The sequence below is a fragment of the Denticeps clupeoides genome, chromosome 16, assembly GCF_900700375.1.
Source record: "Denticeps clupeoides chromosome 16, fDenClu1.1, whole genome shotgun sequence".
Lineage (NCBI taxonomy): Eukaryota > Metazoa > Chordata > Actinopteri > Clupeiformes > Denticipitidae > Denticeps > Denticeps clupeoides.
The window spans coordinates 200,252-228,250 of record NC_041722.1 but is presented as its reverse complement, the minus strand read 5'-3'; the positions used below and the strand labels follow the sequence as shown (position 1 = coordinate 228,250).

Genomic DNA, 27,999 nt, shown 5'->3' with positions numbered 1-27,999 from the left:
CAGATATAATTGTCTCATAAAAAGATTTAATTTTTCTGCCCAAATGTACAAAGGCAAGTAACAGTACTGTATAAAAAGGACATGTGAAAATGTACACGTTACATCAGAAAAGTGAGTGGGGAAAGAATTACAATGAAAACATCAGACACTGTTTCTGACCAGTCAGTGAGGATGAATATTTGAATCTGGGAGACAAGTACAAATCTAACCCTCACGTGAATAAATCTTTCCTCAACAAGCAGGTCGATCCCCAAACTTCTCTGTACAGCCAATAACCTTTCAGGCAGAAAAATATTTGAATGGTGGAACATGTTACTGTACGTAGATGGCAGGGGTTTTATATTGAAAATTCTATAGAGATATCAGAGAGAAAACATGGTCTGATGCAGTTCTATAGTACAGTGTTGTTTGCCTGAGAAGATCCAAGCTGAGGTAACATGACAAAGCGAAAGAGATATTGGAGTGGTTGTTCCCTGTGCTTCACGTGAATAAATAAAGGAATCTCTGTCTGTACTGCGGCTCTGGATGTTAGCAGAGCACCACAGCATGGATTCAGACAGACTGGATGCAGCGACTCTTCTCTTCTCTACAGAAGACCAAAATGGCTCCACTGCAGAAGAACTAACAGGAATATAACAAATTAAGTGCCAACCATCATGCATTCAGAAACTAACCATATACATACAAAGCCAACAGAAGCATTCTTTTGAACTGGTGTGGATCCATACCATTTATTAAAAAAAATAATGTAATGACTCTCCAGTGAAAACAATAAAAACTACAGCCAAGTAAAACAGACATTTATGTTTGTGGACATGTGTCTGGGACACAAGACACTATTTAAAATCATATCAGCATTCCTCACCCAACCTCCAATGAACTAATCAAAAAACAAGAACAATTTCACAACACTCTTGGGAGAATGTACACTTTCCATCGACTTTCATCATCTGATCATCTTAATTAACATATTCTTAAACCTTTATTTATTATTTGAATCACTGCATACAAAACCCCCCTCTGTCTTTCCAGAAAAGAAAGAACCTTCTTCAGAAGAGGTGGAGTTTTTTCTGCACATGGCTTTGAAAGACGAACAGTGCGGGGCAAATGAAGAGTGGCAGGCAGGGTGGCTTTGAACCTCGTGCCTTGAAGTCCGTGCTGCTGCCACTAGGAAATCATCTGTCCCTCATCCAGGCAGGACAAACAGATCAAATATATAGAAACACCATTCAACTGATGTCTAAATCATATATATATGCCCTCATGTGATCCAGTCACATGATATTAGCACATTTGCGGTGTTGAATTCAAGTCTTCCTGGAGGAAAACAAAGAAAAACGAGACGTTCAGTGAAAACACAAGTCACTCAAAGCCAAACTCTGCATGTGTGGTACGCTCCTGTAGAGGGCACTGTAGGCCGTCTCTGGTAACACACATGATGCTATTATTACTACTAGTGGTAGCTGTGCTTGCACTTTAAAAGAAATACCAAGCAGGGAAGACGAAACAGCTATGACGAGCTCGTACCTTCCTCACCTCCGAGCTGGGGGATAGAGTGAAGGGGCAGAGGTCTGCTGGCTGGAAATGATGGCCGATGAAGAAAGGCCTGCAAAAGGATACATCATATCACAAACTGTTCAAACCCCCCCCCCTCAATACCAGTTCAGTTATTGAGTGGCTTTTTTGTACAGAATTTCTTCATCATTGTGATGAATTATGTATGATTTTACAGATGTCCTTCATCAATATAATTAATTATGTATGATTTTACAGAATTTCTTCATCATTAAGATGAGTCTGCCATTGTCACAGTGCCAATCTACCAACTTTTGACTCCCAGCAGCAGCAGGTGACTGGCAAGGTACCAGCGTAAAGCGGAGTTTGACTGACCTGCAGTGTACGACAAGTCATACTGTCCCGGGAGTAGTGAATACCCAAGGTGGTGATGGGAGGACATGACTCGCTGCACTGGGGACGAGCGCGGCCTGTCCAGGTCCCTTTCTCTGTCCCGCTCGCGTTCGATGGGCCCTCTCTCTCGCTCATGAGGCGGAGGCTTGTCTGTAACTGTGGGTGATTTGCTCTTGTACTGATTAACATGCTGATGCAGAATGTCCAGGGCTTTGGAATCGGACGCTGTCTTGCCACTGACTGTGGGGCTGGCACGAGACCTTTCCACCTCTTCACTGCTACCAAGCTTGCCTCCGTATGGAGAGAACGGGTATCCAGCAGGCAGGTAGGAACCTGCATAAAATACATTCAAAAAATAAATGCAGACTCCACACTGTTTTAAAGAGCACAGGGGAGAGGACCTGAGATAGTCACTTCAATATTACAGTAAACACAGTACTGTATTACACTAATACAGTAAATTACAGTAAAGTAAGAACCGGGTTCCTCAATAACTATTCTTCAATGACAAATTTGTACCAAAACATCAAATTCAGCCTTTTACAAATGAAATGTAAAAATATAAAAATAACTAGTTAATTAACATCAATTTTAATAACGTACATCATGACATCCTGTAGCCTTATAGCCTATGGTCTTGTTAATTTAGACATCTAATGAGTTATTAATACATTAAATTACATTCATTTTATGCTTGATGAAAATTACAGTAGGTAAAATCATTTACCTAATTTAACTCCAGCCCCTTTCTACTTAGTACTGTGCTGCTTAATACCCACAATTCAAACAATGGTTTAATTAAAATCAAATCAATATGAAATAAGGGATTTAAATGGTGCTTGGATTGCTGTTAGATCATGACAACATTACGTAAATCAACCCATTTATTTTAATCAAGATTTAGGATGTTCTAGCTAGATGTACATTTTCCATTTAGAATCTTAATGAAACAAAGATAAATAATAAAATACTGTATAACACCGCCTAGGGCTGGCCGATAAAACAAGAACGATATTTGTTCAATAAAACGTTCTGTTTTCAATTTATTTTTCATCTGTGTCACGTTTGGTGAGAGTGGCCATCGGTAGCATCTAAGTATCTGCTAAGTAGATCTGTGATTTTCATTGTGATACACAACAAAATGAGTCCTCTGCTTTCAACCATCAGTGGGCAGCCATGACAGGCGCCCGGGGAGCAGTGTGTGGGGACAGTACTTTGTGGCATCTCAGTGGCATCTGGGCAGATCGGGATTCGAACCCACTATCTTCTGTTTACAGGGCCGCTTCCTTAAATGCTAGGCGAACAGTGCCCACCACTGTAGCTAAAGCTGTACCAAAGCTTCAGGGACTGACTTTTCCATCTCCCCACACAGGCGTGCAGTGTTTCTACTGAGAACGGGCTGAATTGGCCCTTTATTAAGCATTTCTAACATTTCATTTGTTTTGCACCTGAGATAATTGTTAGTTTTCATTGCGACTTTAGAGCTCCATGGCTGCTGACATTTCTGTCTTAACTGAGGGGATTACGATCAGAGGAAGGTTAAGTTTAAAATAAAAATGTTTACATGTAATAAATGGGATCAATAATTATTGATATCGACCGATATGAAACATTGATATCGTGATACAGTTTCCAGCCCTAGCACCGCCTGTCCTTTGCTTTCGGAACAACTCCAGATATGATTAAAAATAGATATGTAAGGGCTCTTCATCCCTTGTGTAAAGGGTAACATCAGAAAGTAAATTGAGGAAAAGACCATACCTGGGTAGTTCTGCATCATGACAGCGGGCATGGCCCGATATCCCGGGTGGTTCAGCTCATAACCCTGACTATAAGGATAGCCATGCACGTATGGCATGTACGGCTGGTGCTGTGCCAAGGCGGAAGAGAACTGCATGTGTGCATTAGGCCGAGGCTCCTTCCCTGAACCCCGCTGGTCCTCGGCGGAGGACCGGGGATCAGCCATCTCCTTGCATTCCTCTCGGTTTGTCCTTTCTTTTGACCTGGGCCTCTCATCCTTGCTCCTCCGCTCTCGGCCCTCTTCGAAATGTTGCTTCAGGCCATCAGGATACTTGTTAAGGTAAGCACAAGGATCCTGTAGTTACATGCATTTAACAAAGCAATTATTAATATCAGGCTTTCATACGTTTAAAACTTTACATATCAGAATATACGAAAGATTACCTGTCTATACCAAACGGGCTGCTCCAAACTGGAAGGTTTGCCCGGCTCCAAACAGGGTTTAGTGTCTTCTTTCCCATGTTGTCCTCCATCACTCAGCTTTACCTTCAGACCCTCTGTACGTTTAGGGTAGTCAATTTTGGGAGTAATGACAGACTTGCTATGTTCAACTGAGTCCTTTTGCTTGCTGCTTAGGGACTGAGGCTTGCCAAGGTCAGCGGGAGGACCTCCACTTTTCTGCTTCCACTCCTCTTTTTCAGTCGGGCCATCCCTTTCGGACTTCTTCTCAGTTCCCTGGTGCTGCTCAGACATCTGCCTCTGCCGCTCTTCATACTGCTGTCTGTAAGCGGGGTTGGTGTTCATGAGGTGGTTGTGGTACACCTGATCTGGGTAACTGAAGGGTGGCATGTAGTACTGGTTGTAGTAGAGAGGCTGCATATACATATTGGAGCGTTGCTGGATGACTGAAGGTTGTTGCTGGACATGATGTGATTGCTGTTGGCCAGAAGCACCCAACTCACTTTTATGATTCTCATGAAACACTACCTTCAACTTGTCATCACTATGGTGCTCCTGATCATCCTCTTTCTTTACCTTTATGGTGGATCCATCTACCAGTGAACTACTCACATTGCCACTACTTGGACTTGGGTGGGTATAGCTGGGGGAATAATAGTTCTCGTAACTGGAATAGTATGGAGAATTCTTACTAGGTGGCTGGACTGAGAAGAGAGCCTTCTTGGTGCCATCCCTCAGTGCCTGGTCATCAACCTTAGGTTTCACACAATCAACTTTGCCTTCACCGTCCTCTCCAGCATCAGAGATGTCAGAGTAAGCTGGGCTGTTGTCAGTTCCATTATGGACAGTATGTGGTTGGCCAGCCCCACTGCTCTCAATTCGGCTTGCCACACCAATGGATGGACTGGGGGCGTTGTCTGTGAAGCTGTATATCTTGTCTGCTTCAGCCTTGATGCTGGCCAGACGACTCTGGTGTGGCTCAGATGAACCATTAAGCAGCCCGTCATTCTTGGTACCCTGGTCTGAGGACTCAGAATATGGACTTTTCCCCCCATCAGACCTTCCTCCTTTGCCCAAAGGTTTAGGGCTCTCAGGCTCCTTTGCAGCACCCTTCTTCTTTTTGTCTCTCTTCTTTTTATCCTTGGAACTACTTGATGCTGTGTTGAAGGAGGGATCTGCCATGACACAGGACTTAAGCTGGATAGCTTTGAGTGGTGGGCTCTTGGGGATGATCCCTTGAATGGAGGCACTCAATCCTTGAGGAGAATTGGTGAGGTTGGCACCAGAGAAAGATGTTGCTTGAAGAGAACAAATCTGCTGAAGTGGAACAGCTTGGGAAAGTGGTCTAGAGGACCTTGAGTTCTTCTGCTGTAGCTTATCAGGCTTGATGTTACTGCTGGATTTTTTGGACCTGTCTGAGCCATCATTGCTTGCCTCATCAGTTAAGCATAGCCCATCCTCACAGCCAACCATTGGCACGCTATAGGCCTCAGTGTCTAAATCTCCATTTCTCTTCTTACCGCCCTGTTTTGAGCCAAACTTCCCAGGGGATGGAGACTGGCTTGGGTCACAGGCTTTTCCTTTGGGAGTTGCACAGCGTGCTGGAGAGAGTGAACCCCTCTGAGAAGCAGTGGTCTCGCTGCAGCCACCAGCCTCTTCCCCGTACTCACTATCACAATCCATTTCCAACTTGATGTCTTCATCATTGTGAGCCCGTGCTTGGTGGTACTTGAGACCATTAATGTGCTTGTACTTCTTGTTGCAATTGGGATGTGGGCAGTCAATAAGGACTGGTAAGGAACAGTTGATGTCTAGTGGAGTGGGAAGGGATTCACTCTTGATGCTGGGAATTGGAAGATTGGGAAGTGATCCCCCACTGTTGGAATTTGTGCGCATGCGCTTGTTGCCCTTGTTATCTTCTGAGCTTGAATTGGGTTCCATGTCTGAGGCAGCTTTAGTTTTGCGTTTACCTGCAGAGGAAGGGCTGGCCTTGACATCCTCTGTATTGCTATTGGGCGGAGTCCACTGCTCTGAAGAGTTCTGGCTTCCACGACGGCCTTTGCTGTTAGAACCCCCACGAGTTTTACTGCTGTTGTTGACCTTGTTGTCAGAGGAGTTGCCGTTCTCATTCACCGGTGTGTTATTGTTTGGCCTCATTCTCTTACCCCGTCCTCGGCTATTCCTCATCTCCAAGTCACTGGTGGGAGACTCGCAGAATCTGACAAAGTAACAAGATGAGTCTGAACAAATTACTGTGACTTTAAGATTCATTATTACAATTCATTATTATTCATTATTTAGTAACATCTAAATAGTGTATACAAAACCATGCTGATATGTTTAATATGTTAGATGTCCTGACATGAAACCTGTCTATTTGGATGCTGGAACTGGGTTATTCTGCCACCAAAACACCATTGGGAGGCCTCACCCTTCACTAATGGACACATTTCACAAACGCAGCGTTGCAAGGCCTGCAGCATTGTGCAGAACCCTACTGCTATTGCTGGAAGTGGACATGAAAAAGAAACTGCATGTGATAACTATAGACCTACTTTTTAGTTTATTCACAAAAATAACGAGAAGCTCTTTCACTCACTGACTATCTAAAGCTAACCAAGCATGTTTGCGTGTGCTTCTTCCCTCAGCAACCCTGACATCAAGTCTGAGGTATCAAAAATAATCCTGTAGTTATGATGGTTAAATAGTGTTTATTAATAAAAATGAGAAGTGTTTACAAGATATTGAAGACAGGATGAACCACAACTTCGTCATGATAAACTCAAAAAAGACTGAAATATTGTTACTTGGACCAAAAGCTGACAGAAGGAATCTATCTGACCTTAAATTGAGTATATTTTGAAAAGACTCCTACCACCATATGTACAACCACCAAAGACCTGGGAATCACAATTAACAGTGATATGATTTTCAAGATGTGATTTCAAAGTAATATTTGCACCCCTTTCAACTAATTGCCCAATTGCACAGCCTTAAGTGCATGCACATCATGAATGCTGGTTCTTGTTTGTTGTCTGAGAATCTACTGCACCTACTGGTAACTTGTTCAACTAAACTAAAAAAATTACTAAAAATCTGGATTATTCTGGTTAGTCACATTGCACTGCTATTATTTTCAACAATACTGTAAATGTAAATATGCATTAGCATTATATCTATGGACATGCATTGTAGACCATGACACTGAACTAAAGTCTACTATGTACAGTCCAGTGCCTCCAAAGATGGACAGATGCGCTATACTGCACTTTGGGCTTTTCCACCACTATACTTGTCATTACCAACCCTGCACTGACACCAATTGCACGCTCGCTGTATCTGTATCACTCCATCCCAAGGTTTCCTCCAGTACAGAAAGGGGTGTCAACCGTAGGGCCTGTCAAAGCCATTTGAGGCATACTGTACGTGATTTTTGCGCTCTAGAAAAAATAAATGATGTTCCTTTAGAGAGAAACATGCAAAAGGTGGCTGCAAATGTTCATTTGTGAAAAGCACCACTATTTACCATAATTTAAGATTTATATATTTCATACTTGAATACACAGTAAATATGTTGTTTTAATTTAATAGAGTTCGTTTGGGCAAAACCCTATTGTTTTTTTCAAGGATTATTATTATTATTCTTTTCCTTCTCGCACACTTTGCCATTTTTCAGGCACTTCTGTGTGCAAAGCTTGCACACAGACAACAGGTTTACACATTTGAAATCTGTAAAACATTATTTCTACTATTTATACTAAACAAGGGTTTAGTCAATGAAAATGGTTGTCTGACTTCATTGAACACATCAGAAGTGGTTCCTTACCGGGGTGGTGCCCAGTCATGTCGAGTGCAATCCAGTAATGTGCCAACATATGTCTTGTTTCGCCAGGTCACATTCACCACCAGCATACCTACAGTGGAAGGAGGGAAGCACAATGCTGAGCACCTTTAATACTGCCTGTACAGTCAGGATATGTGTAAAAAAGTCTCCCAAGCATTCCCTGGTGGCATTGGTTTATCCGTGCTCACCTCACAGACTTCAGACACACTCCGTTTAAGCATGAGGACATGGCCCTACCAGCTACATTTTCCATTACCAACGCCTGGCTCAGCTACAGCGGGAGTCTTGCATTTGTAAAATGATTTAAGGATTCAAGATAGACACTAGAGCCACAGTGACACTGGAACAGGACAGAATAGAGAGCCTTTAATCGATTGATGGCTGACGTGGCTACTGGCTCTGCACACAGTGACAAAGACATAAGAGATCAGAATAGACATTGGTTACTGCAGTTGTGTAAATCTTTACACAACTGCAAATGTTATTTTTTCCAATAATGCAGCTTAATAAATCAATAAGATAAAAAAAACAAAAAAAAACAATGATGTATATTTTAAGAAGGAGCTACTCCATATACTAGTATATAGGAACTGCTGGATATAAAATGGGACATTTTAGGGTTTTAGGTGCTCATACAAATTTTCACCTTCGCCATCTCTATATCCACTCTCACCTGGGCTGTCCCTGTGATGTTACACATATGACTTGTAAAATGTGCACGGTGCTTATAGAGGGCACCACTGTTGTACCTAGTGGGTGTGGCATGGGATAAAACCCTGTAAAAAGTAATGAGCCACCTGCAATAATAAATACTCTGGATTCATTTGGTTTTCCACCTGCCACGAATGGAAATAGTCCCAGAGATTTATAAATGTTATATATTCAGTCATCAACACCTGACGATGGTGGTGGAGATGTGCAAATCAAATTAAAATTGAATAAAAAAATAAAAAAAAACGTTCATTTACAACATGCGAAAACCTTTAACCTATCATGAAATATTTTTTTACAAGCAGTAAATCATACGGAAAGGATAGGTACAATAGGCCGATCTTTTACCACACAAGCTCAATCAGAGCCAATGCTATGTGTCAAGGTGAGTCCAATTATATCTACCCGGTACCGCTCAACCTCTTCCACAAGCTGCAGCTCCTTCCCAACCAGAGAGGTGACATTCCATGTCCCAATAGCCTTGTTCCTTTTCTGTGGATCGGACCGCCAAAGCGCCCGCCTCGGTCTGCCACCCGATCCATATTGCACTGGACCTTTCATGTTCCTTCTGCGGGTCCACAGTTGGATGAGCAGATGTATCAGTTTTGGGCTGGGCCCGGCCGGGCCCCTTGGGCAAAAGCCTGGCTCCAGGACAACCTCAGGAACCCTCCGGGCCGGGTACTCTTTGTTGTTCCTTCCATGAAAGATCTTTTTTTTTTTTTTTGAAATCATCTCAATTGTAGTTTTTCTTTGCGTAAGTCAGGCTATAAAGACCTAAAGAGGAAGGACTCAAGCTGCCATTTGAAAATACTCAGCAACTATGCTGTTCTGACCTCGAGGGGAGAATGTCTTCCTCGTACCCTCAGAAAAAAAGTGAAAGTGAAGTGATTGTCATTGTGAAACACTGCAGCACACAGCACCTCTGCTTCTAACCCATCACCTTAGTGAGGTGCCCAGGGTGTCATGTGTGGGGACGGAACCTCAGCGATTTGGGATCCGTTTCCTTATCCACTAGGCTGTCCCTTAAAGAGCACAGCACATGCCACATTCGATCTGAAATGAATATACCACGATGTTTTACTGCGGCACGCCCACACAAACGGAAATTCGCCGGTCCCGTTCTCCCACCGCGGCATCGCTGCAGCTTCCTCTCTTCTGCCTGCCTCCCCAATACCCCAGCGGGTCACCAACGCTCCAGCCAACTGTCTGTCTGTCTCCAGCCAACTGGAGATACCTAAACATGCATCTTCCCACAGCAACCCTGACATTAACCGATGGAGAAGAGTCTCGGGTTGAAAAAGAATTGCAATCCTTGCGATTTATATAATCGCATTTGTTCGAATCACGATTTCGGTTGGATTTTGATATATTGCCCTATAGGTGGGAATCACAACATGATACAAAACACGAAACATCTCAGACACATAACTCCTAACTGAGAGGGAGCTATGAACAACAAGTTTACATTTTAACTTTTACAAAATTGCTCTTCAGGCATGCATGTGGTTTCTCTGGCCTTAATACTGAGAGCCCACAGAACCGCACAGAAACAAGCAAAGAGCCACAAGTTCACCATCCCTGTGGCATCTCTTCCTCTGCCGCCATTCAGCTGGTAATTTCCTCTTTCCAAGATTCCCTCATTGATTTTGAACAGCGCCACTGTTGAAGTACTGATGATAGCAAATCAAATAGGCAGGGACCGATAGTATCGATCATTAGATCATAAACTGATCCATAAACTGCTGGAGCTGGGAACACCAGCTCTCCACAGGGAAGATCCTGTCTCAGCTCTAACACAATCAGTGTGGACCTGATCACAAAAAATGACTAGGTAGCCTCCAGACCGGATGTGAGGTTCTTGGTTTGGTGTTAAAACAACAACAAGGAGCTGGGTCACTGACTACAGGAATTTATGCACCGATTTGTTTTAGTGTTGGTGCAAATGACAATTCCTGGTTTAAAAGATAATGGACACGTAGGAGCAAGTCAACACATATATCATAGAACAGGGAATAAAAACAGGTTTCAGTTGAATTTGTAAAATCCACGGCCATGCTCACCGTCGTCAGTCTCCTGCCAGACAATGCCCTCCAGGTTAACGCTGGTGCCAGGCTCACAGGGCCCCAAGCATTCAGGCTCAGTGGCAATGCCCATCTCCAATGTGCTGATGGCCACTGAGCGTGTGCGCACCATGATCTGTTCACATGATGAAGCAATGTCCGTGCTCTCCACCGAGGACAAGAGGGGCAAACAGGGAGGGGCTGGTGTGGTGATGGGGGACTCCATCTGAGAGAAAGAGAGAGAAACAAGACTAAAGTGAAAGTGAAGTGATTGTTATTGTGATACAAGTTCAAAGTTGAACTAATGTCCACGGAGCGAGAAGAAGGCCGCCGGGTGTTGTGCCGCGCAGCGTGAAACTCTGGCCCCGGAGCAGCATCACTACCGGCACTACTTTTTAACAAGAATATTTATGCCGCCACCAGAACATCACGAAGCAACGTCGTTATGATGCAATTGATTATGTTCTGCACTGCATTGATAGAATATTGTCCACATCTACATTGTGGTGTATCGATTATATGAGTAATTTTAACACCCCCTAACTTGCACTATATCTTCCGATATCTCCACATCTTTCCTGCTGGCTCCTCTCGTCTAATCCATTGTCCCATACTTTGAGAGACTCTCCGAGCCCTGCTGTTTGATGTAAGGAAATCATGGATTTGATTCACCGCGATTGAAGAGGAATCCAGCAGGGCAACCTGAGTGTCCTGCTGGAATGTATGTGGCATCTTACACGATGGACATTTTGGACCCGTGGGTATTTTGTTTATGCTGGACTAGCCCCACCTCCCCACTCACCACTCCCCTGTTGCGAGTTTTAATCCATTACCCTTGGTGAGCAGTGGGAAGCCATGACAGGCACCCAGGGAGCAGTGTGTGGCACCTTTGCTCAGTGGCACCTCAGTGGCACCTTGGTGGATCGGGTTTTGAACCGGCAACCTTCTGATTACGGGGCTATGTAATGTTTGTGTATATGTGCAGTCAGGTTGATGTACAGTTTTTCGCTGATACTTGTGACTAGTGACATTGTGTATTTCAACAGAAATAAAGGGCTCATCATATCAGTTACACTGTCAAAAATACGAAGGATTCACAACAAGGTGCAAACCATTAATCAGCCTGAAAAATAGAACAGCCAGAACCCAATTCAGGAAAAGCATTCTTGGACAGATGAGACTAAGATCAACCTGTACCACAATGATGGGAATAAGAAAGTTTGGAGAAGAATGGGAACATCTCATGATCCAAAGCACACCACATCTTCTGTAGAGATGGAATGGGCATGCATGTGTTTACTGATGATGTGACGAAAGACAGAAGCAGCCGGATACATTTTGAAGTGTATAGATATACTTTCTACTCAGATTCAGCCAAATGCAACAAGGTTGATTGGACGGTGTTTCACAGTACAGGTTGACAATGATCCAAAACATACTGCAAAAGCAACACAGCAGATTTTAAAGCAAAAAAAAAAGAAAAAATTCTTAAACCTTAAAGTTTGCATTTTAACTCTGTTGTAGATGTTTCATTTCAAATCCAGAGTGGTGGTATGAAGAGCCCAAATCATGAAGATTGTGTCGCTGTTCATTTATTTTTGGGCCCAACAGTATATTGACTTATATAAAAGTTTTGAGAATGACACAAAAACTGGTTTTCACAAAGTTTGCTGCGTCAGTGTTTTTAGAAGTTTGTCAGTTCTTTCTTTGGTGTGTTGAAGTATAATTACAAGCATTATAAAAGTTTCAATATATACACGTTAGATATGTATACATGTTTGTACATAGTGAAATGAAATAACGTTTCTCCGGAACCTGGTGCAATATTAACATATTGAACAATTGAACAAAGTTACATAAAGTGCATGTGTGCGACACCGACAAACTGGGGGACAAACGGGACTCAGGCAGCGCAAGATTAACATTACATTAAAACACGTAGACAACCATGAGACAGACTGCGCTAAACTAGTGAAATGAAAGATGGATATCTTATTAATTTGATTCTCGATTCTCTGACAGTCATTAGTTGATGTGTTTAAATTAAAGCAAGAAAGATGCAAAAATGGATGCTGAGGTGAAACAGAGGCTGGATTTATTTAGATAGGGTAATTATTTATGCCGCCACCAGTAAAATCACCAAGCAATGTCAATATGATATAACAGATTATTTTCTGCACTGCATTGATGCAGAATAGTCCTTGTGGATTACTTTCCACACCCACAGTAAACAGGAAAAGATTTGCTACAACAAGAACACAAAGGCCATGTAATTCTTAGGCCAACCACAAGCTTTTAATTAAATCAGACAAATCCCACCTATCACAATGCCTACCTGTTCATCTCCTAGCCATACTTCAACCATGCCCACTGCAAAACCCATCTCCAGAGTAGAAAAAAGCAACAACAATGTGCAAGGATGTGTGTAAGTGTTATTGTACAAGTTGTGGAATTGGTTTATAAATATATATATTTACATAGTATAAATATATGTAAGTCCTCCATTTAAATTTCTACTTGAGTAAAAGTACAAAAGTATTTGCCTTTAAATGTACTTAAGTATCAAAAGTAAAAGTACAGTGATTTATTGTGGCACTAATGTCCAAATTTAATTTACTGATTAACTATTCATTTTAGGTAAATTTTTACAAAAGTTTGAATGAAATGCCATTAATTAATCTGCCCTTACAATCAGTAGTAAAAGGGACAGTCATCTTGGAGACACTCAGGGTGTCTTGCTCAGGGACTGTGGCCTTTAAATTTTTGCCACAGACTAAGTCTTTGGAAGCTGAATGTGTGTAAAATGTAGGACTGAACGCAAGCAAGTGAGTTACTGTGCACTCGCCAATAACGAGAACTGATGCAGTCTTTAATGGACATTTTGTAGTCTATTCACAATTTATCATATAACATCTTGAATCGTATAATATAAGTAATATTTATTTGATATGTTGTCCACACATTTGAAAAAAACTGTAAAAATCTTTTTTGACCTGTTAATACAGCATGTACAATATGCACCTTGCTGAAGGTGGAGGTGGGTACAAGCTCAATTCCAATTGCATGAAACTGTGCATGATATTAGATTTTATTTTTTATGATTATTATTGGATTTGTATTATAATTTTACCCTCTATCCGATCAATAATTCAAAAATTCCCATAATGTACGATCTTCATTTTATGGCCAAGTTATTTCATTAGCACGACAGGGTACAGTTCTGAATTAAATTAAATTGTACATTATTAAATTATACCTCTACCTGTTTCCTTAGATTAGATGGAGAACTTATACTTCATATCCTTCTGATGAGTCACGAGAGACATGGTTTTGATCTAACAGGTCAAAGTTGAGATTTTGCATTTTGAAGAAGTAGTGGAGTAAAAAGTACGAAATGCACCAGAGTTCAAGTAAAAAGGAAACACAAAATAAGCCATCCTAGACCTAAATGAATGAAATATTTTTATTAAATACTTCTATGAATAGTTTCAATGTTTCATGGGGGGAAAAAAAATTAAATAAATAGATCACACAAAAATTATCAATGGAAATCAAATTTATCAAACCATGGAGGTCTGGATTTGGAGTCCCACTTAAAATTAAAGTGGAAAAAATACAGGCTGATCCAACTTTGATGTAATGTCCTTAAAACAAGTCGAAATGAGGCTCAGTCGTGTGTGTGGCCTCCATCTGCCTGGTTGACCGCCCTATAACGCCTGGGCTTGGTCCTGATGATGTGGCAGATGGTCTCCTGAGGGATCTCCTCTCAGACCTGCACTGAGGCATCCACCAACTCCTGGGCAGTCTGTGGTGCAACGTGCCATTGGCAGATGGAGCGAGACATGATGTCCCAGATGTGCCCAATTGGATTCAGGTGTGGAGAACGGGCGGGCCAGTCCATAGATAGCATCAATGCCTCACTCCAGCCACACTCCAGCCAGATGAGGTCTAGCATCATCTTGCATTAGGGGGAACCCAGGGTCAACCGCACCAGCGTATGGTCTCACAAGGGGTCTGAGGATCTCATCTCGGTACCTAATGGCAGTCAGGCTACTTCTGGCAAGCACATGGAGGGCTGTGCAGCTCTCCAAAGAAATGCCCACCTCATCATTACTGACCCACTGCCAAAATGGTCATGCTGTCTGTCACATGTGCTCAGTGTGAACCTGCTTTCATCCGTGAAGAGCACAGGGTGCCTGTGGTGAATTTGCCAATGTTTGTGTTCTCTGGCAAATGCCAAACGTGCTGCATGGTGTTTGGCTGTAAGCACCACCCTCACCTGTAGACATCAGGCCCTCATACCACCCTCATGGAGTCTGTTTCTGACCATTTGAGCAGGAACATGCACATTTGTGGCACATTGTAGTGGTCCTGTTGCTGGGTTGCCTCCTCCACATCTCCTGATGTACTGGCCTGTCTTCTGGTAGTGCCTCCATGGTCTGGACACTAGGCTGACTGACACAGCAAACCTTCTTGTGTGCCTTCCTGGATGAGCTGCACTACCTGAGCCTCTTGTGTGGGTTGTAGACTCCATCTCATGCTACCAATAGAGTTAAAGCACCACTAGCATTCAAAAGTGAACAAAACATCAGCCAGAAAGCACAGGAACTGGGAAGTGTTCTGTGGTCACCACCTGCAGAACCACGCATATAATTTCCCCCTGTTGTATATTCCATTTGCATCAATGTTTCTCCCTAGGTGTGTTTAATCCTTAAACACTGCTGAATCCTGACAACACTGCAGAGCTGCATTCTCTCAAGATGAAGATATTTAAGCGGGAAGAAACACGGAATCTATTAAGTGACCATTTAAGCATACCCTGTCAGTTTGGGAAGATTACTTTTGAAATGAAATCCATTACCCAACCTTATTTAAAATGAAATTATTTCAATTACAATATAAAAGTGATGTAACTAATTACAACTGATTACTTTTTTATTAATAATTCATCATTTACAAAAATTATGAATTATTAAGTGTTTTTTTTTTATTTACAAGTTTTTAACCTGGCCGTGTTTACCTTATAGAGCAGTACTAAACATTGACTTCCAAACTCCTTTGTATGGATGAATTAACATAATCATGATAGTTAAATATTTGAATATGATCAGTCAAGAGCATATAATAGTGTGAGGAACCTGATGGTTGGGGTTCCTCCGCCCGTCTTAACTTCTGTTCCGGTAAACCAGCACCCGTTTATTGTCAGAACACACCTGTAGCATCTCCTGCATTCCGCCTGTATTTCTTTATTTTTCTCTTTCTCTTCCTTTCTCTTTATACTGGCCGATGTTCATATTCATGTTGGAAAGTTTTAAGAAATCTTTCATGTTAGGCAGCAAGTAATTATCTTACTGGGGATCAACTGGCTCTCAGTAAGCAATTCCATGAAAGTGTGGAAAATAGTCTAATGGTCAGGAGATCTTCATTGGCACTCATATGTCCACACACAGCTGGGCCACATTCATCAGATCAGTCAATGCATAAAAAGTGGAGAGATGGCAGTTTTATTTTAAAGCCCGTAGACAGTGCACCTGCAGCCCTGCTTCTTTAACAACTGTACAGTATTTCAAAATGTCTTGTTTGACTATCGTATTGGCTGCTGTGCTGCTAACTGACTTTAGTGCATCTGTTAGAAATGACTCCTTTTTCAGTAAAGCTTCGAATTGCGTATTAGACATATGGACTTTGAATATGAGGAAGAAAAAACAAAAATGAAACCGATACGTTTTAGATCTTTTTGCTTGTCTGTAAGATTAGTTGTGTGCTGAAATATGGATGCACATGAATGCTCATGACTCACTTCACGATCGATTGGAAATGACTCCGCGATAGGCCCTTTAGTGGTGGCTTTCGGCACCAGGATATAGCACACTGGCAGTCCCTGGCAAGACAACATTCCTGCTTAGAAGAGGTTCTGCAGTAACACAGAAGGCCAATAGTGCAAAGCAATTCCACAAGACTGTTCAGTAATGGGCATTTTCAGCGTATGATAGCAGCTCAGATGCAGATATGGTAGTTGATTGTAGACGATTCTCTACATGATGCCAAGTTACTTTATCCCCATAACTAGAAGTCAGAACTATGAACAAGTGTGACACGTACTTCAGTACCCAGACAAAAGAATTGCATCAAATATTTTAATATATGATGGGTGTCAAAACTGTGCAACACTTCATTAAAATAATGTTTATGCAAAACCAATATATGCAACTAAAATGACCAAGACAGCGTGATGCACGGGACAACAATGTCACTGGTTTAACATATGATAACCAGTGCTAAGAGTTTAAATGTGGTGCACTGTATTTTAATTAAGCCTGATGCACTATTCAATATAACATATATAAACTGAACTTAAAATGTCTGGGATATGATAATAATTTGCTATGAATTTCATTTAAATGACACTGTAAGAGGTAACCATGTTACCAGGTTCATAAATAAATTGAAATTAAATGATGTTCCGCATTATCTAAGTACCCATCTTAAATATAAGTTAAAATGCAAAAATTACAGAAATATTTCTATCATTTAAGTTTAATTTTCCAGAGAATCGATCAACACGTTTTTATAGCGTAGTAGGGGTGGCCGATATATAGAATATACTGGATGTATCGTGGCTTGTTGTGATGTAGTAAAGGACTATGTCATGACCATCGAGTCCTCGTCCCACCGCTCTCCTCCTCATTAGGGTTTAAAGCTACAGACACCGAAACTGTGAGAGTGGGGAGTGACAGTGCCACTTACAGGTGTGGAGGGGGGTTAAAACAGACAACAATTTCAGGTTTTTTAGAAATTTACATCAGGTTTCTGTGTGGACGGGGACAAAGTCCTATTGAATTAGCTTTTCTATCAAAGTCTAATTCGAAACAATGTCACATGTGTCAACACAAGGGAAGAAAAAATTAAAAATACAACCAGATATGACACTGATTATTTTGAAATAGCACCTTAGAGACAGGTAGAGCAAGATCCAGTCCTATAATAGGTCATTTATAAATACGAGAAAAAACCATCTTACTGGCAACTTGAAATTTAAAAATGACTTGTTCTGCATCATTTTGAAGTAAAAGGAGACTAAATAAGAGATCAGGCAGTGATCGACCAGTCAACGTACCTTCTCACTTTTCACCTTCTTCAGCACTCGGCATTCACCACTGTCCAAATCCTCCGATTCACTTTTAACTGTCAACAGAGGGACGATGGATACAGTCTCCAGTGCATTAATCCCATGTTCCTCTGCCTCAGTTGAGTCTGTTGCATTCGGGGTACTCTCAAAGGCGGCATTAAGTCCACATCCAAGTGCTTGAGTTTGCACCCCATCTTTCTCGATGGCGATGCTTACCGATATTCCTGGAACTTCATTTTTGTCTTTCTTGCTTCTGCCAACACTCTCTTTGTCCTTTTTGTTGTTGGGCATGCTGCGGGTGACCTTGGCCCCCTTCTCAGTGCTTTTGCTGGGTGTGGAGTTTGCAGTTTCCCCTTGAGCCCGACCCTGGGGTTCTTTCTTGGTTCCATCTCCAGCTTGAGCCTTACTATTGTCCTTCAAGACCTTGCTGCGCTTTGATTTTGACTTGTTCTCTTTTGCTTGAGGGGTTGTGACTGGACTGACAAATTTGATGTTATCCGGCAACGCTGCCACAGCACTAGGGGGTGCCGTCATGCCACCAGCCTCCTTGGAGCCAGACATCTCGAGTTTGTCCTTCTCTAAGTCAGCGTCAAGATCAATGATCAGATTTCCCACACCGATATCCCACTCATCACCGCTGTCGTAAGTGTCCACCGCATTTGAGTCCACACCTTTGCCGCCTGCAGTGCCACCACTTAGGGACATTTTAGAGCCACCAGCCCAGAAGAGTCTCAATAAGGTCCAACTCCTCAGACTGCTGGATGTGGTTAAAGTAACATCAAGGTCCTGATATCAATTTTCCTCTTGTTAACCGCATCTTGGCCTAAGAAAGGCAGAAAGAGACTTTAACAAAAGGAAAAAAACGAGCACAGCGATTCAAACACTAACCTGTAATAAACTGGTCACATGAATAAACTGCATTGGTTATTGAATATTATAATCTAGAAAACGGGAGGGGAAAAACCCCCTCACACCCCACAAACATAAAACTGTTCTACTGCATGAACACCATGCTTGAACACCATGATGAATGAACTTATTGCCTGATTCAAAACGCTACAGCAAGAGAACTTCACTAGAACTGAGCATATTACAGTTCTTTTGAAGGAATCCATTGTCTCTTAGTATTGACTTAACAATAATGTTACTGGTAGTTAAGGTTTAGATGGAAAAATACCGTATGCACATAGAATTTAAACAACCTCAACCGATTTAATTCTAATGGAAAACTCATGCCAGCAGTACCTTGTTGAGAAGGGACATTGAGGTTTAAAGACATGCCTTAGAATGTTGAATTAGGGCCCTAGATGGGTGGGTGCAAGACCACTGTCGAAAGCAAGGACTAACAAGTCACCGGGACTAAACCCCCCACCCCCCATGCAAGGAATTATTAATGCCCCATTCCCACATCCCGCACTGTGCTCAGCAGTTGAACTCAAGTAATGCCATCTCAAAGGACAACATGGAAGAGAAATCAATAAGGTGAGAGGCTCAAGGCTCGTTTCCACATCAATCCATATCCTGGCTCAGGCAAATGCTCTCAAGTGGCTGATTTAATAAAAGATAAAGTGTACAATCTGAATGTAGCCTACTTTTCACAGTGTGCAGATGAACCTGCCTTGTCAAAAACTGAATCGCCCAGTTTAACTTTTAGACCCTGAGGGAACAACCAACCTCATTTCTGAGTAGCAGAAAATTCTCTTCCAAGTTAGTAGGCTTTCTTTACTCATTTGGATTAAAAACACAATGCACTAACAGCGGATTTGCAGTGCTTAGCTATGAAACTAAATTTTCCTTGATTCTCCACCTGCAGTTAAACAGTTCACCGTATGGTTGAAAACAGACTATTAGGTTATAGTTGTTATTAGGCCTGTCATAACTGAGTTAGCAGCTTAGGTCAGTATACTGAAGAAGATATTATACCATTAACTGGGTCGTGTGATAGGGCAAAATAAAATACCTTTCATATTGAACATTTCATATTGAACGATATTTAATCAACTTTTTTCAGATTTTGACAGACTGATAGACACCAGAGATAATAAACAGTTAATTAACATAAAAAAATGACTATTGCTGTTCTGTTTTCAGCCATTTTGCACTTCTCCCAAATGCACAATGTGCACTGTACTGTAGCAGCGTGAACCTTCAGTTGTCTAATGATTCAAAGGCAATAATCAATGCCACAATTATCGATGCATGACAATGCACCCCATACATTTTCCACATTACTTCACATGATGTTTCCAAATAATAGTCTCGTTCACGTGTGGACACTTTTACAATAATCTACAATAATCAGGAAAAAAAACATCAGCGTCCGCGCTCCCCTGACGCCACGAAGAGCAGCGAAACGCCTGGTTCAGATGTCAGGTAAGTGCAGACTGGATGCAACCAGTTCTTCTGCTCATTTGAGCAAATCTAAAGCCGCTTTCAGTCCAAACACGGCATGCACTGTGCTCACCAAGAGGTTTGGCAACACTCACAAACCAGCAACACTCTGATTATAGGTCCGTTTCCTTACCCTGCAGGTCACCACTGGCCAAAAATTCTTACAACCCTTCCCTGAGAGGGAATCAGACCCGGGCTGAAGTAGTGAGCACGCCGAATCCTAACCACCAGCAGGGCTCAGCGCAAAAAATAGTCGTGTTGTAGATCTCTACACACTCCGAGACTGTTAAGATCAGCATTTCCTCCATTTTGTTTGTGTGTTTCGCAGGGGCAGACCAAACACTCGCCCACTTTTCTATTCTATTAGTTATACAAAAATACATCACGGTGCGCAGCGGACAAAATTCAACAAATTTCGACTTTGGCCACGGTGCACACACAAGGCCAGTGAGTATCAAGCATCATGCTCAGTACTCAGATCAGGCCCCCCCTGTCAGAATTATACCACTGTCAGAAAAATCATCAAGCAACGTCATTATGATATAATAAATGATGTTCCGTGCTGAATGGACTTTTAATTTTTATTCTGCTGCCAGAAAACGTAATCGATGATGTATGCTACTAGACACACACTGATACACCACAGCTTTTAAACCAGATGTTCTCCAAAACAAGTACTGGGCCAGGCAGCCTGAAATTCTGCTAAATTTTTGGAATTCAACACGAGTGCACTGTTGTAGTTGAGGCTGAAGTCAACATAACAATGGATGGCGCTTAGAGCAACGTGTTCCACAACCTTCTTTAGTAGGGATGCACCGATACCACTTTTTTGGAAAACGAGTACGAGTACTTGCATTTCAGTACATTAACAAAAAAAAAAAAGGATGTTGTATGCAACATATTACAGAATAAATGATCATTTATCCACTGGAGGTTTATGCTAATTAGCAACACGGGGCTAACGCTGCTGGTCCAGATATTTACATTTTACATTTACGGCATTTATCAGACGCCCTTATCCAGAGTGACTTACAATCAGTAGTTACAGGGACAGTCCCCCCCTGGAGCAACTTAGGGTTAAGTGTCTTGCTCAGGGACACAATGGCAGTAAGTGGGATTTGAACCTGGGTCTTCTGGTTCATAGGCGAGTGTCTTACCCACTAGGCTACTACCACGCTACAGTGATATCCTATCTGGGCTCACTCGATAATTTCCTGTGTTATTTTCACAGCACGTGGATTGTCTCTGGACATTTTCTCTCCTGCAGCGTGGGTTGTGTTTAGAAGCGTGCACAAACTCTTTGTATTTTAGGTGCTTGATTAAATTACTTGTGTTAAATGCGCTTTTGAGCCTCCTCTGGACAATTTCGCTGAGCACAATTAGCAGAGCGCCTTTGTTTTGTCGTCTTCATTCACTTGAAAATGAAACAACTGCAGTACACACACTTAAAAAACACACACAAAGAAATAAGCTTTAAAAGAAATCTTGAGCAAAAGAAAGGCTTCAACATTCATTTCAATCAGATGGCCAAGAGATAAAGTAGTCATAAACTTCAAACCAGTGATAAAACCAGCTATCACAGCAGGATAGAGAGCTGTAGAGAGCTGATAATTAGGCTATGATAAGTCATATTTACAGTGCTCAGCATAAATGAGTACACCCCACTACATGTATCAGAAAAGTTTCCTTTCAGAATCATCATTTTCTATGAGATACCATACTACAAAATACTCCCACAAATGAGTGCCATTGATTGCAAACAAGATTTGTTCATTTGCACACCCAAAAAATTCATTCGCATGTTGCAAAAATGAGTACACCCTTATTATAGTCTTAGGAGAAAAGCCACACTTAAGACGACAAAATTCAAATTAACAAGCATTCAACCACAGATGAGTCTAATGATTCATTTAAGAAGTGTCCAGCAGACAGGTGACTAGAAAAGGGCATTACTTCACAATCAGAGCCATTCCCATTTCATGCTGTCAGCAGTGACTCCACATAAAGAGATCTGAGAAAGGAAATCATTTTACACAAAAAAGGTCAGGGCTACAAGAATACTTGAATATTTGCTAAATATTTGTAATATTGAGGTCAATAGCAGTCGCACAAGCATTTCACTGCATATCATACAGTGTATGACAGTGAATTTGATAAGATCAGCAAAGCTTTACATAAACAAGTTACTGTAGCAAAAGTGATCAAGAAATCTAAGAAAGATGGAAGTGCAACCATCTTACATAGACATCCAGGCTGTCCATGGACGTTAACATCTTGACAGGAGTGTCACTCTCCCTCAGGCATCCAGGTTCTAAAAGAGGTTATTCTTGAAAAATGGAAAAAGACAGATGTTGCAATATGTCGCCAACATGTTCATTCCAGACTTGAAAATTACGATGGTCATACAAAATACTACATGTAGTAGTTTTTGTTGCGGGGTGTATTCATTTTTGCTTCAAACTATTTTAGTAAAACTGATTTCTAAGTTATACATTCCCTGTCTTGTCGCTTGTGTACAAATTGACCTCAAATGCCACTGAAATATATTTCTAGTCAAGATTTCTTTTACAAAAAATGGCTAATTTTATTCCCAACAGCTTTTGTAATAATGTTTCAGTGCAAAACAAAACTGTCAAAAAGTATTTTAATATTCAAATATTGAAATATTCAAAGCCAATTGAGTCAATTTTTGCAAAGACATAAGTGTTGTCGTCTTGTCATATGAGCTTCACCTGTCACTAATAATGGATCAAGAAGGTGTCAGGTGTGTATAAAAAGAACCCCAGAACCCCACTAGACCTTCACATCAACTGCAACTAGACCTCTGCAAACATGCCTAACATTCACCCTGAGACTAAAGTGTTGATTACAAGAGGCTGAAGACCAGATCCACTGTTGATGTGGCAGACACCTTCAATGTGTCTCAGCGTCAAGTACAGAGGATAAAAAAAATACAAGAATTTAAGAGACTGGAGATGTTTTGACAAGTCCAGGTCAGGCAGACTTCGCAAGACAACTGCTTGAGAGGACCGTTTGTTGGCTCGAAAATCCAAAGCTCGCCCATTTTCCTGTGTCAACTAGAACAGTTTGTCGAATTCTGTCTCGAAATGGCCGAGATTCACCCAGAAAAAAGTGAAGTTTGGTGGTGGAAAAATCATGGTCTGGGGTTACATCCAGTATGGGGGTGTGCGAGAGATCTGCAGGGTGAAAGGCAACATCAATAGTCTGAAATATCAAGAATTCTTAGCTACCTTTTATATTCCCAACCATAAAAAGAGGCCAAATTCTGCAGCAGGATGGTGCTCCATCACATACTTCCATCTCCACATCAAAGATCCTCATGGCAAAGAAGATCAAGATGCTCCAGGATTGGCCAGCTTAGTCACCAGACATGAACATCATTCAGCATGTGTGGGGTAGGATGAAAGAGGAAGCATGGAAGACGAAACCAAAGAATATTGTGTTCAATAAAACCCAGCCTTGTGAAATTTCTGGAAATTCATTGAGCTACTGATTAAATTTGTACTTAATCAGTACAGTTTACTCATTTATGCAGAGCACTGTATACTTGCGTCTCATGCCAGAGAAAAATCTAGTAATGGTGAAATAATTACACTAACACTTCATTATGAGTGAATCAGACATTTACTTGTTTACCACTAAACCACATCATTATACTGGAAAGAAATGGTCCTACTGACAAACATGGAGGATAATTTGCATTTTTACCTTTTTAAATTTAGCGGTTTCTGATGTTAAATAAATGACATTCATGTTAGTCACCAAAGAGTTTTTCTGTCCTTTTTGACATTAATTTTGTCAAAAACATAAATGAGCCTTTGTGAATAATTACACATTTTAAATTATAATTAAATATCATTTAATTGAGGTGGGAAGAATGAGACCGGAAGAATGGCAAATGCAACCGAATGGGTGGCGCCTGGGCAGTTGATGCCCTCCTGTCTCAGGGGGCATGCAGCAGAGTACACAAAGTTCAGATAGTCCTCTTCATGTCAAGCCACTTTCAGATGAAATGGAATGCGCTCATCTCACCATGAGGTCTGCATTGACTCTCAAAAAACAGTGGGTGGCGCTCAACGTGCTTGAGCAAGTGCTTGTGGCAGGCCTCAGCACAAATAATGCTTTTTGAAATAACTGACTGATGGCAACCCATTCCTTCATAATCAGTACATGGAGTTTGTCAAAATGTGTGGGTTTTTGAGGATTGACCACAAATTCTCAACTGGATTAAGTTCTGGGGAGTTTCCTGGTCATAGACTCAATATTTCATCATTTTGCTACCCGAGTCACTTCGTTCTCACTTTGGCCTTACGGCACGATCTTCCATCATGATGGAAAAAATATTGCTTTTCAGGAAACCTTTCTTGGATGGTTGGGAGAAGTTGCTGTTGGAGGATGTTTGGTACCATTCTTTATTCATGGCTATGTTCTTATGCTAAATTGTGAGTGAGCCCACATGAATGGTCTCAAGATGGTAGTGCTCAATAGAGGTATGAACCTTCACTGGTCTCACGATTTGATTCGAATACAATTCTCAATGCCTCGATAACTTTTCAAAACAGAATTATATTCTTTTTTTCAATTCAGGTTAAAAATGGTCAAAACCTTTATTTAAATAGAAAGAGTGAACAGAGTACACTGAAAGAATACTGAGTGTAAAGTGCTTTTTTTTTTTTTTTTTTTTTAATCCAACCCTGGCATTATTGTGACATCTTAGTTCAAAACAGTATTCTGTACAGAATTAAAAATATTTAAATATTAAATTAAACTGAATTAAACTCAGTTCACATGACCCTGATGGGACTATTTAAACTGTACAGATTGAGAACTGTACACAATGAGCAGAAAAACTGTCTGTGTTCAGTCCGAGCTCCTCTGACGCCACAAACTACATTAAAATGCCCGGTTCAGACATCCGTGGCGTCCGGTGAACCCGGACTGAACACAGAATGCTTTTCTGCGCTTTGGAGGAAATTTTAAAGTCGCTTTCAGACTGAATGCCCTGCACTCGCCGCGGGACTCAGCTCGAAAAGTAAACTCCTGGTAAGATGATTATGTTGTAGATCTCTGGACATCTCTGAACACTCGCCTGCTTGGATTCTACAGGTCTCACGAAAAACCCGCACGACGGGTGCCGCGCCGCATGGAACTCCGATCCGGAGCGCCACTGTATTCTGTAGATCACTACTGGCACTACATCTTAACGAGAGTTTTATACCGCTGCCAGATAATCACCAAGAAACGTCATTATGATATGATCAATTATGTTCTGCACCAAGCGATACCTGACAGGATCCAAAGATATTAAGGACAAAATACATCCAAACATCATCTCAAGCATCATGGCCATGAAAGGTCCATAAGGATGCTGAACCAGGACATGCCACCACACGTCACACCCCAACCATCTGAATGTCCACTGTTTACATTTACGGCATTTATCAAACGCAACTATATCAGTAGTTACAGGGACAGTCCCCCCCCCTGGAGCAACTTAGGGTTAAGTGTCTTGCTCAGGGACACGATGGTAGTAAGTGGGATTTGAACCCGGGTCTTCTGGTTCATAGGCGAGTGTGTTACCCACTAGGCTACTACCACCCTGCAGTCTGTTATTGTTACACTGTACACTTTCTGGGCAGCGGTGGCCTAGCGGTTAAGGAAGCGGCCCCATAATCAGAATGTTGTCTGTTCCAATCCCGATCCACCAAGATGCCACTGAGGTGCTCCTGTCATGGCTGCCCACTGCTCCCTCAGGGTGATGGGTTAAAAGCAGAGGACACATTTCACCGTGTGCTGTGTTTCTATGCACCCTGCAATTTGCTAGTAAATTTCTCCAGAGACAAGCCAATGATGTCTAAAAGAAAGAAGTCCAGTTGCCATGACGCAACTCTCGGACAATTTCACCTGGATGACTGAGCATCTTCACAGACACGTCCCAGTCGCGTGTTCACAGAATCACGGCAGCCATGGTGGGTAAAATGGTTACTGCTGTAAATGTGTGGCGCGTAGTGAAAAATGAGTCTAGTATTATGATCATTGTACCAGTACATATACACTGTTAATCAGTAACTGATCAGACAACGTGAAGTCAGATCATGGGGTGGTGAACAGCTCGTCTGCTCAGAAGAGATTTTGGGAGCTTCTTGGAAGTTTTATACAGCACTTCCTTCTGGGTCTGTTTTTTGCACAGTTAACAAAGCAATTCAACCTTACAGCTGTTTGTAGTTCCCAGCTAAAAACCTCTTCTGTATTATTATTACACACTAAGAATAATGCTATTATCTACTAGAACTTCATGAGGGTGGTTCAGTTAAACCAGTTAGAATTGTGTTGCTGTCATTCATTTTGCAACAGTTCAGTAAGAACACAAGGCCCCACCCCCACACGTTATGTTGTAAATACAAATATATTTGCCAAACTATATAATAAAATCCTCATTTACTCATTTAAAACACCAAAATGTGCATGGTAGCGAAACATTTTTCATGCATTCAGAATTCATTCCCATGACATAATATTAGTCTTATATATATAGTTATGTGATTTTATAAAAATCACAAAAATGCTCATTGACACGACAACTGTCATGTCACAAAATAAAATCTTTTAAAATGGACAAAGCATACAATTAAGATTATGGTATGGAGCATTGCAACGTGCTCATCTCTTTTTTTCCTACGAATGTAATTGAATGACAGCAATAACTGGCCGTACTGTACTATTCGAACAGGGCCTATTTTCAGCGCGCATTCGGCGCACCTGTACGGCGGAGTGATATCTGAAGTGAATCCTTCTTATCCAATCAAACGACTCGACTCGACGCTGTTGTATAATGGCGCAAAGTGCAGTCAAGCAATCGCTAACAACAACTCGGCCATAAAGCAGGTTTATAACTACTGTAATCATTGTAGAAGGCGCCGGAGTGTTCTACCGCGCCATGCTTCCTCAGCTCCCGTGCTTAGCCCCGCGGCCAGCTGAAGACGGAGCCTGTTCTAGTCCTGAACTCCCAGGGTAAACTTAGCCTGTATAAACCCTGTCTGTGACCAGGTGACATATTTTCCCGCGACTCTGGCGACCGCCAGGTCGTTTCCTCGACACGCCGTGACACGCCACGAGTCAGCCAGCCGGGGATCTAGCCCCGTGGCCAGCTAGCTCTCGGCGTGGCCGTGTTCCGAGCGGACAAACACCCACGGCGGCTTTGTAAAAACCATCTGAAGCGCCTCTCCAGAGAAATACGAGCAGAACATTGTCATCAACTTTTGGGTGCCTTAGACAAAGAGCATTCTGTGGAGCTGGCAGGCCAGCAAAGCAAGACTAGCAGATTCCCACAAATACACACACACATATATATATATAGATTTGTGGTTCTTACTTACCCGACATGCTTACCCCGATACAGCCATTTGCGATTATTTATATTCCATAGATTCAAAGTCGAGCAGAACACGAACCATAAAGCGCTGGTCCAACCAACACAGTCCACAGCGCTGCCCAGACATCCAGTAGGAGAGAAAGGGAAGGGAAGGCCGGCGGAGAGACTCACTGGACGGCAGCCGTCATCACACCTCACCACCCCGCTCCGACATGCCCGTCCGCCACACATCCACCGCCCAACACGCCTGTTTTCCAGCGGAAAATCCAGCGCCGAGCGACAATCACATCCATGTTATTTCCCCGGATACGTCCCGAATGCTAGCTGGCGTGCGTGCGTGCGTGCGTGCGTCCAGACGTACAGC

At 42.0% G+C, this 27,999-nt stretch overlaps 1 protein-coding gene across 6 annotated transcripts; it reads right to left on the bottom strand.

Annotated features, from left to right (window-relative positions):
• Positions 1-6: 6 nt before the first annotated feature.
• On the bottom strand, positions 7-27,994 carry LOC114766298 (zinc finger protein 609-like). 6 transcript variants are annotated; one of them, XM_028956990.1, is made up of 9 exons: positions 27,640-27,994; positions 17,840-18,674; positions 10,723-10,948; positions 7,934-8,021; positions 4,093-6,325; positions 3,670-4,003; positions 1,891-2,241; positions 1,528-1,606; positions 7-1,317 (listed from the first exon to the last, which is right to left on the bottom strand). In XM_028956990.1, the coding sequence occupies exons 2-8, from the start codon at positions 18,554-18,556 to the stop codon at positions 1,533-1,535; spliced, it is 4,023 nt and encodes a 1,340-aa protein (XP_028812823.1). In that variant the 5' UTR covers positions 18,557-18,674; positions 27,640-27,994; the 3' UTR covers positions 7-1,317; positions 1,528-1,532. The 6 variants fall into 6 exon arrangements, with proteins under 6 accessions (XP_028812823.1, XP_028812820.1, XP_028812825.1 ...); XM_028956987.1 differs by having other exon boundaries at positions 1,537-1,606; XM_028956992.1 differs by having other exon boundaries at positions 3,670-3,979.
• Between the last annotated feature and the right edge of the window lie 5 nt (positions 27,995-27,999).

Excerpts from the sequence above, each read along its gene's own strand:
- LOC114766298 (XM_028956987.1), bottom strand. The coding sequence starts at position 18,556 with ATGTCCCTAAGTGGTGGCACTGCAGGCGGCAAAGGTGTGGACTCAAAT. Across the intron at positions 4,004-4,092 it reads AGCCCGTTTGGTATAGACAG|GATCCTTGTGCTTACCTTAA; the intron begins GTAATCTTTCGT and ends ATGTAACTACAG. Across the intron at positions 1,607-1,890 it reads TGACTTGTCGTACACTGCAG|GCCTTTCTTCATCGGCCATC; the intron begins GTCAGTCAAACT and ends ATCCTTTTGCAG.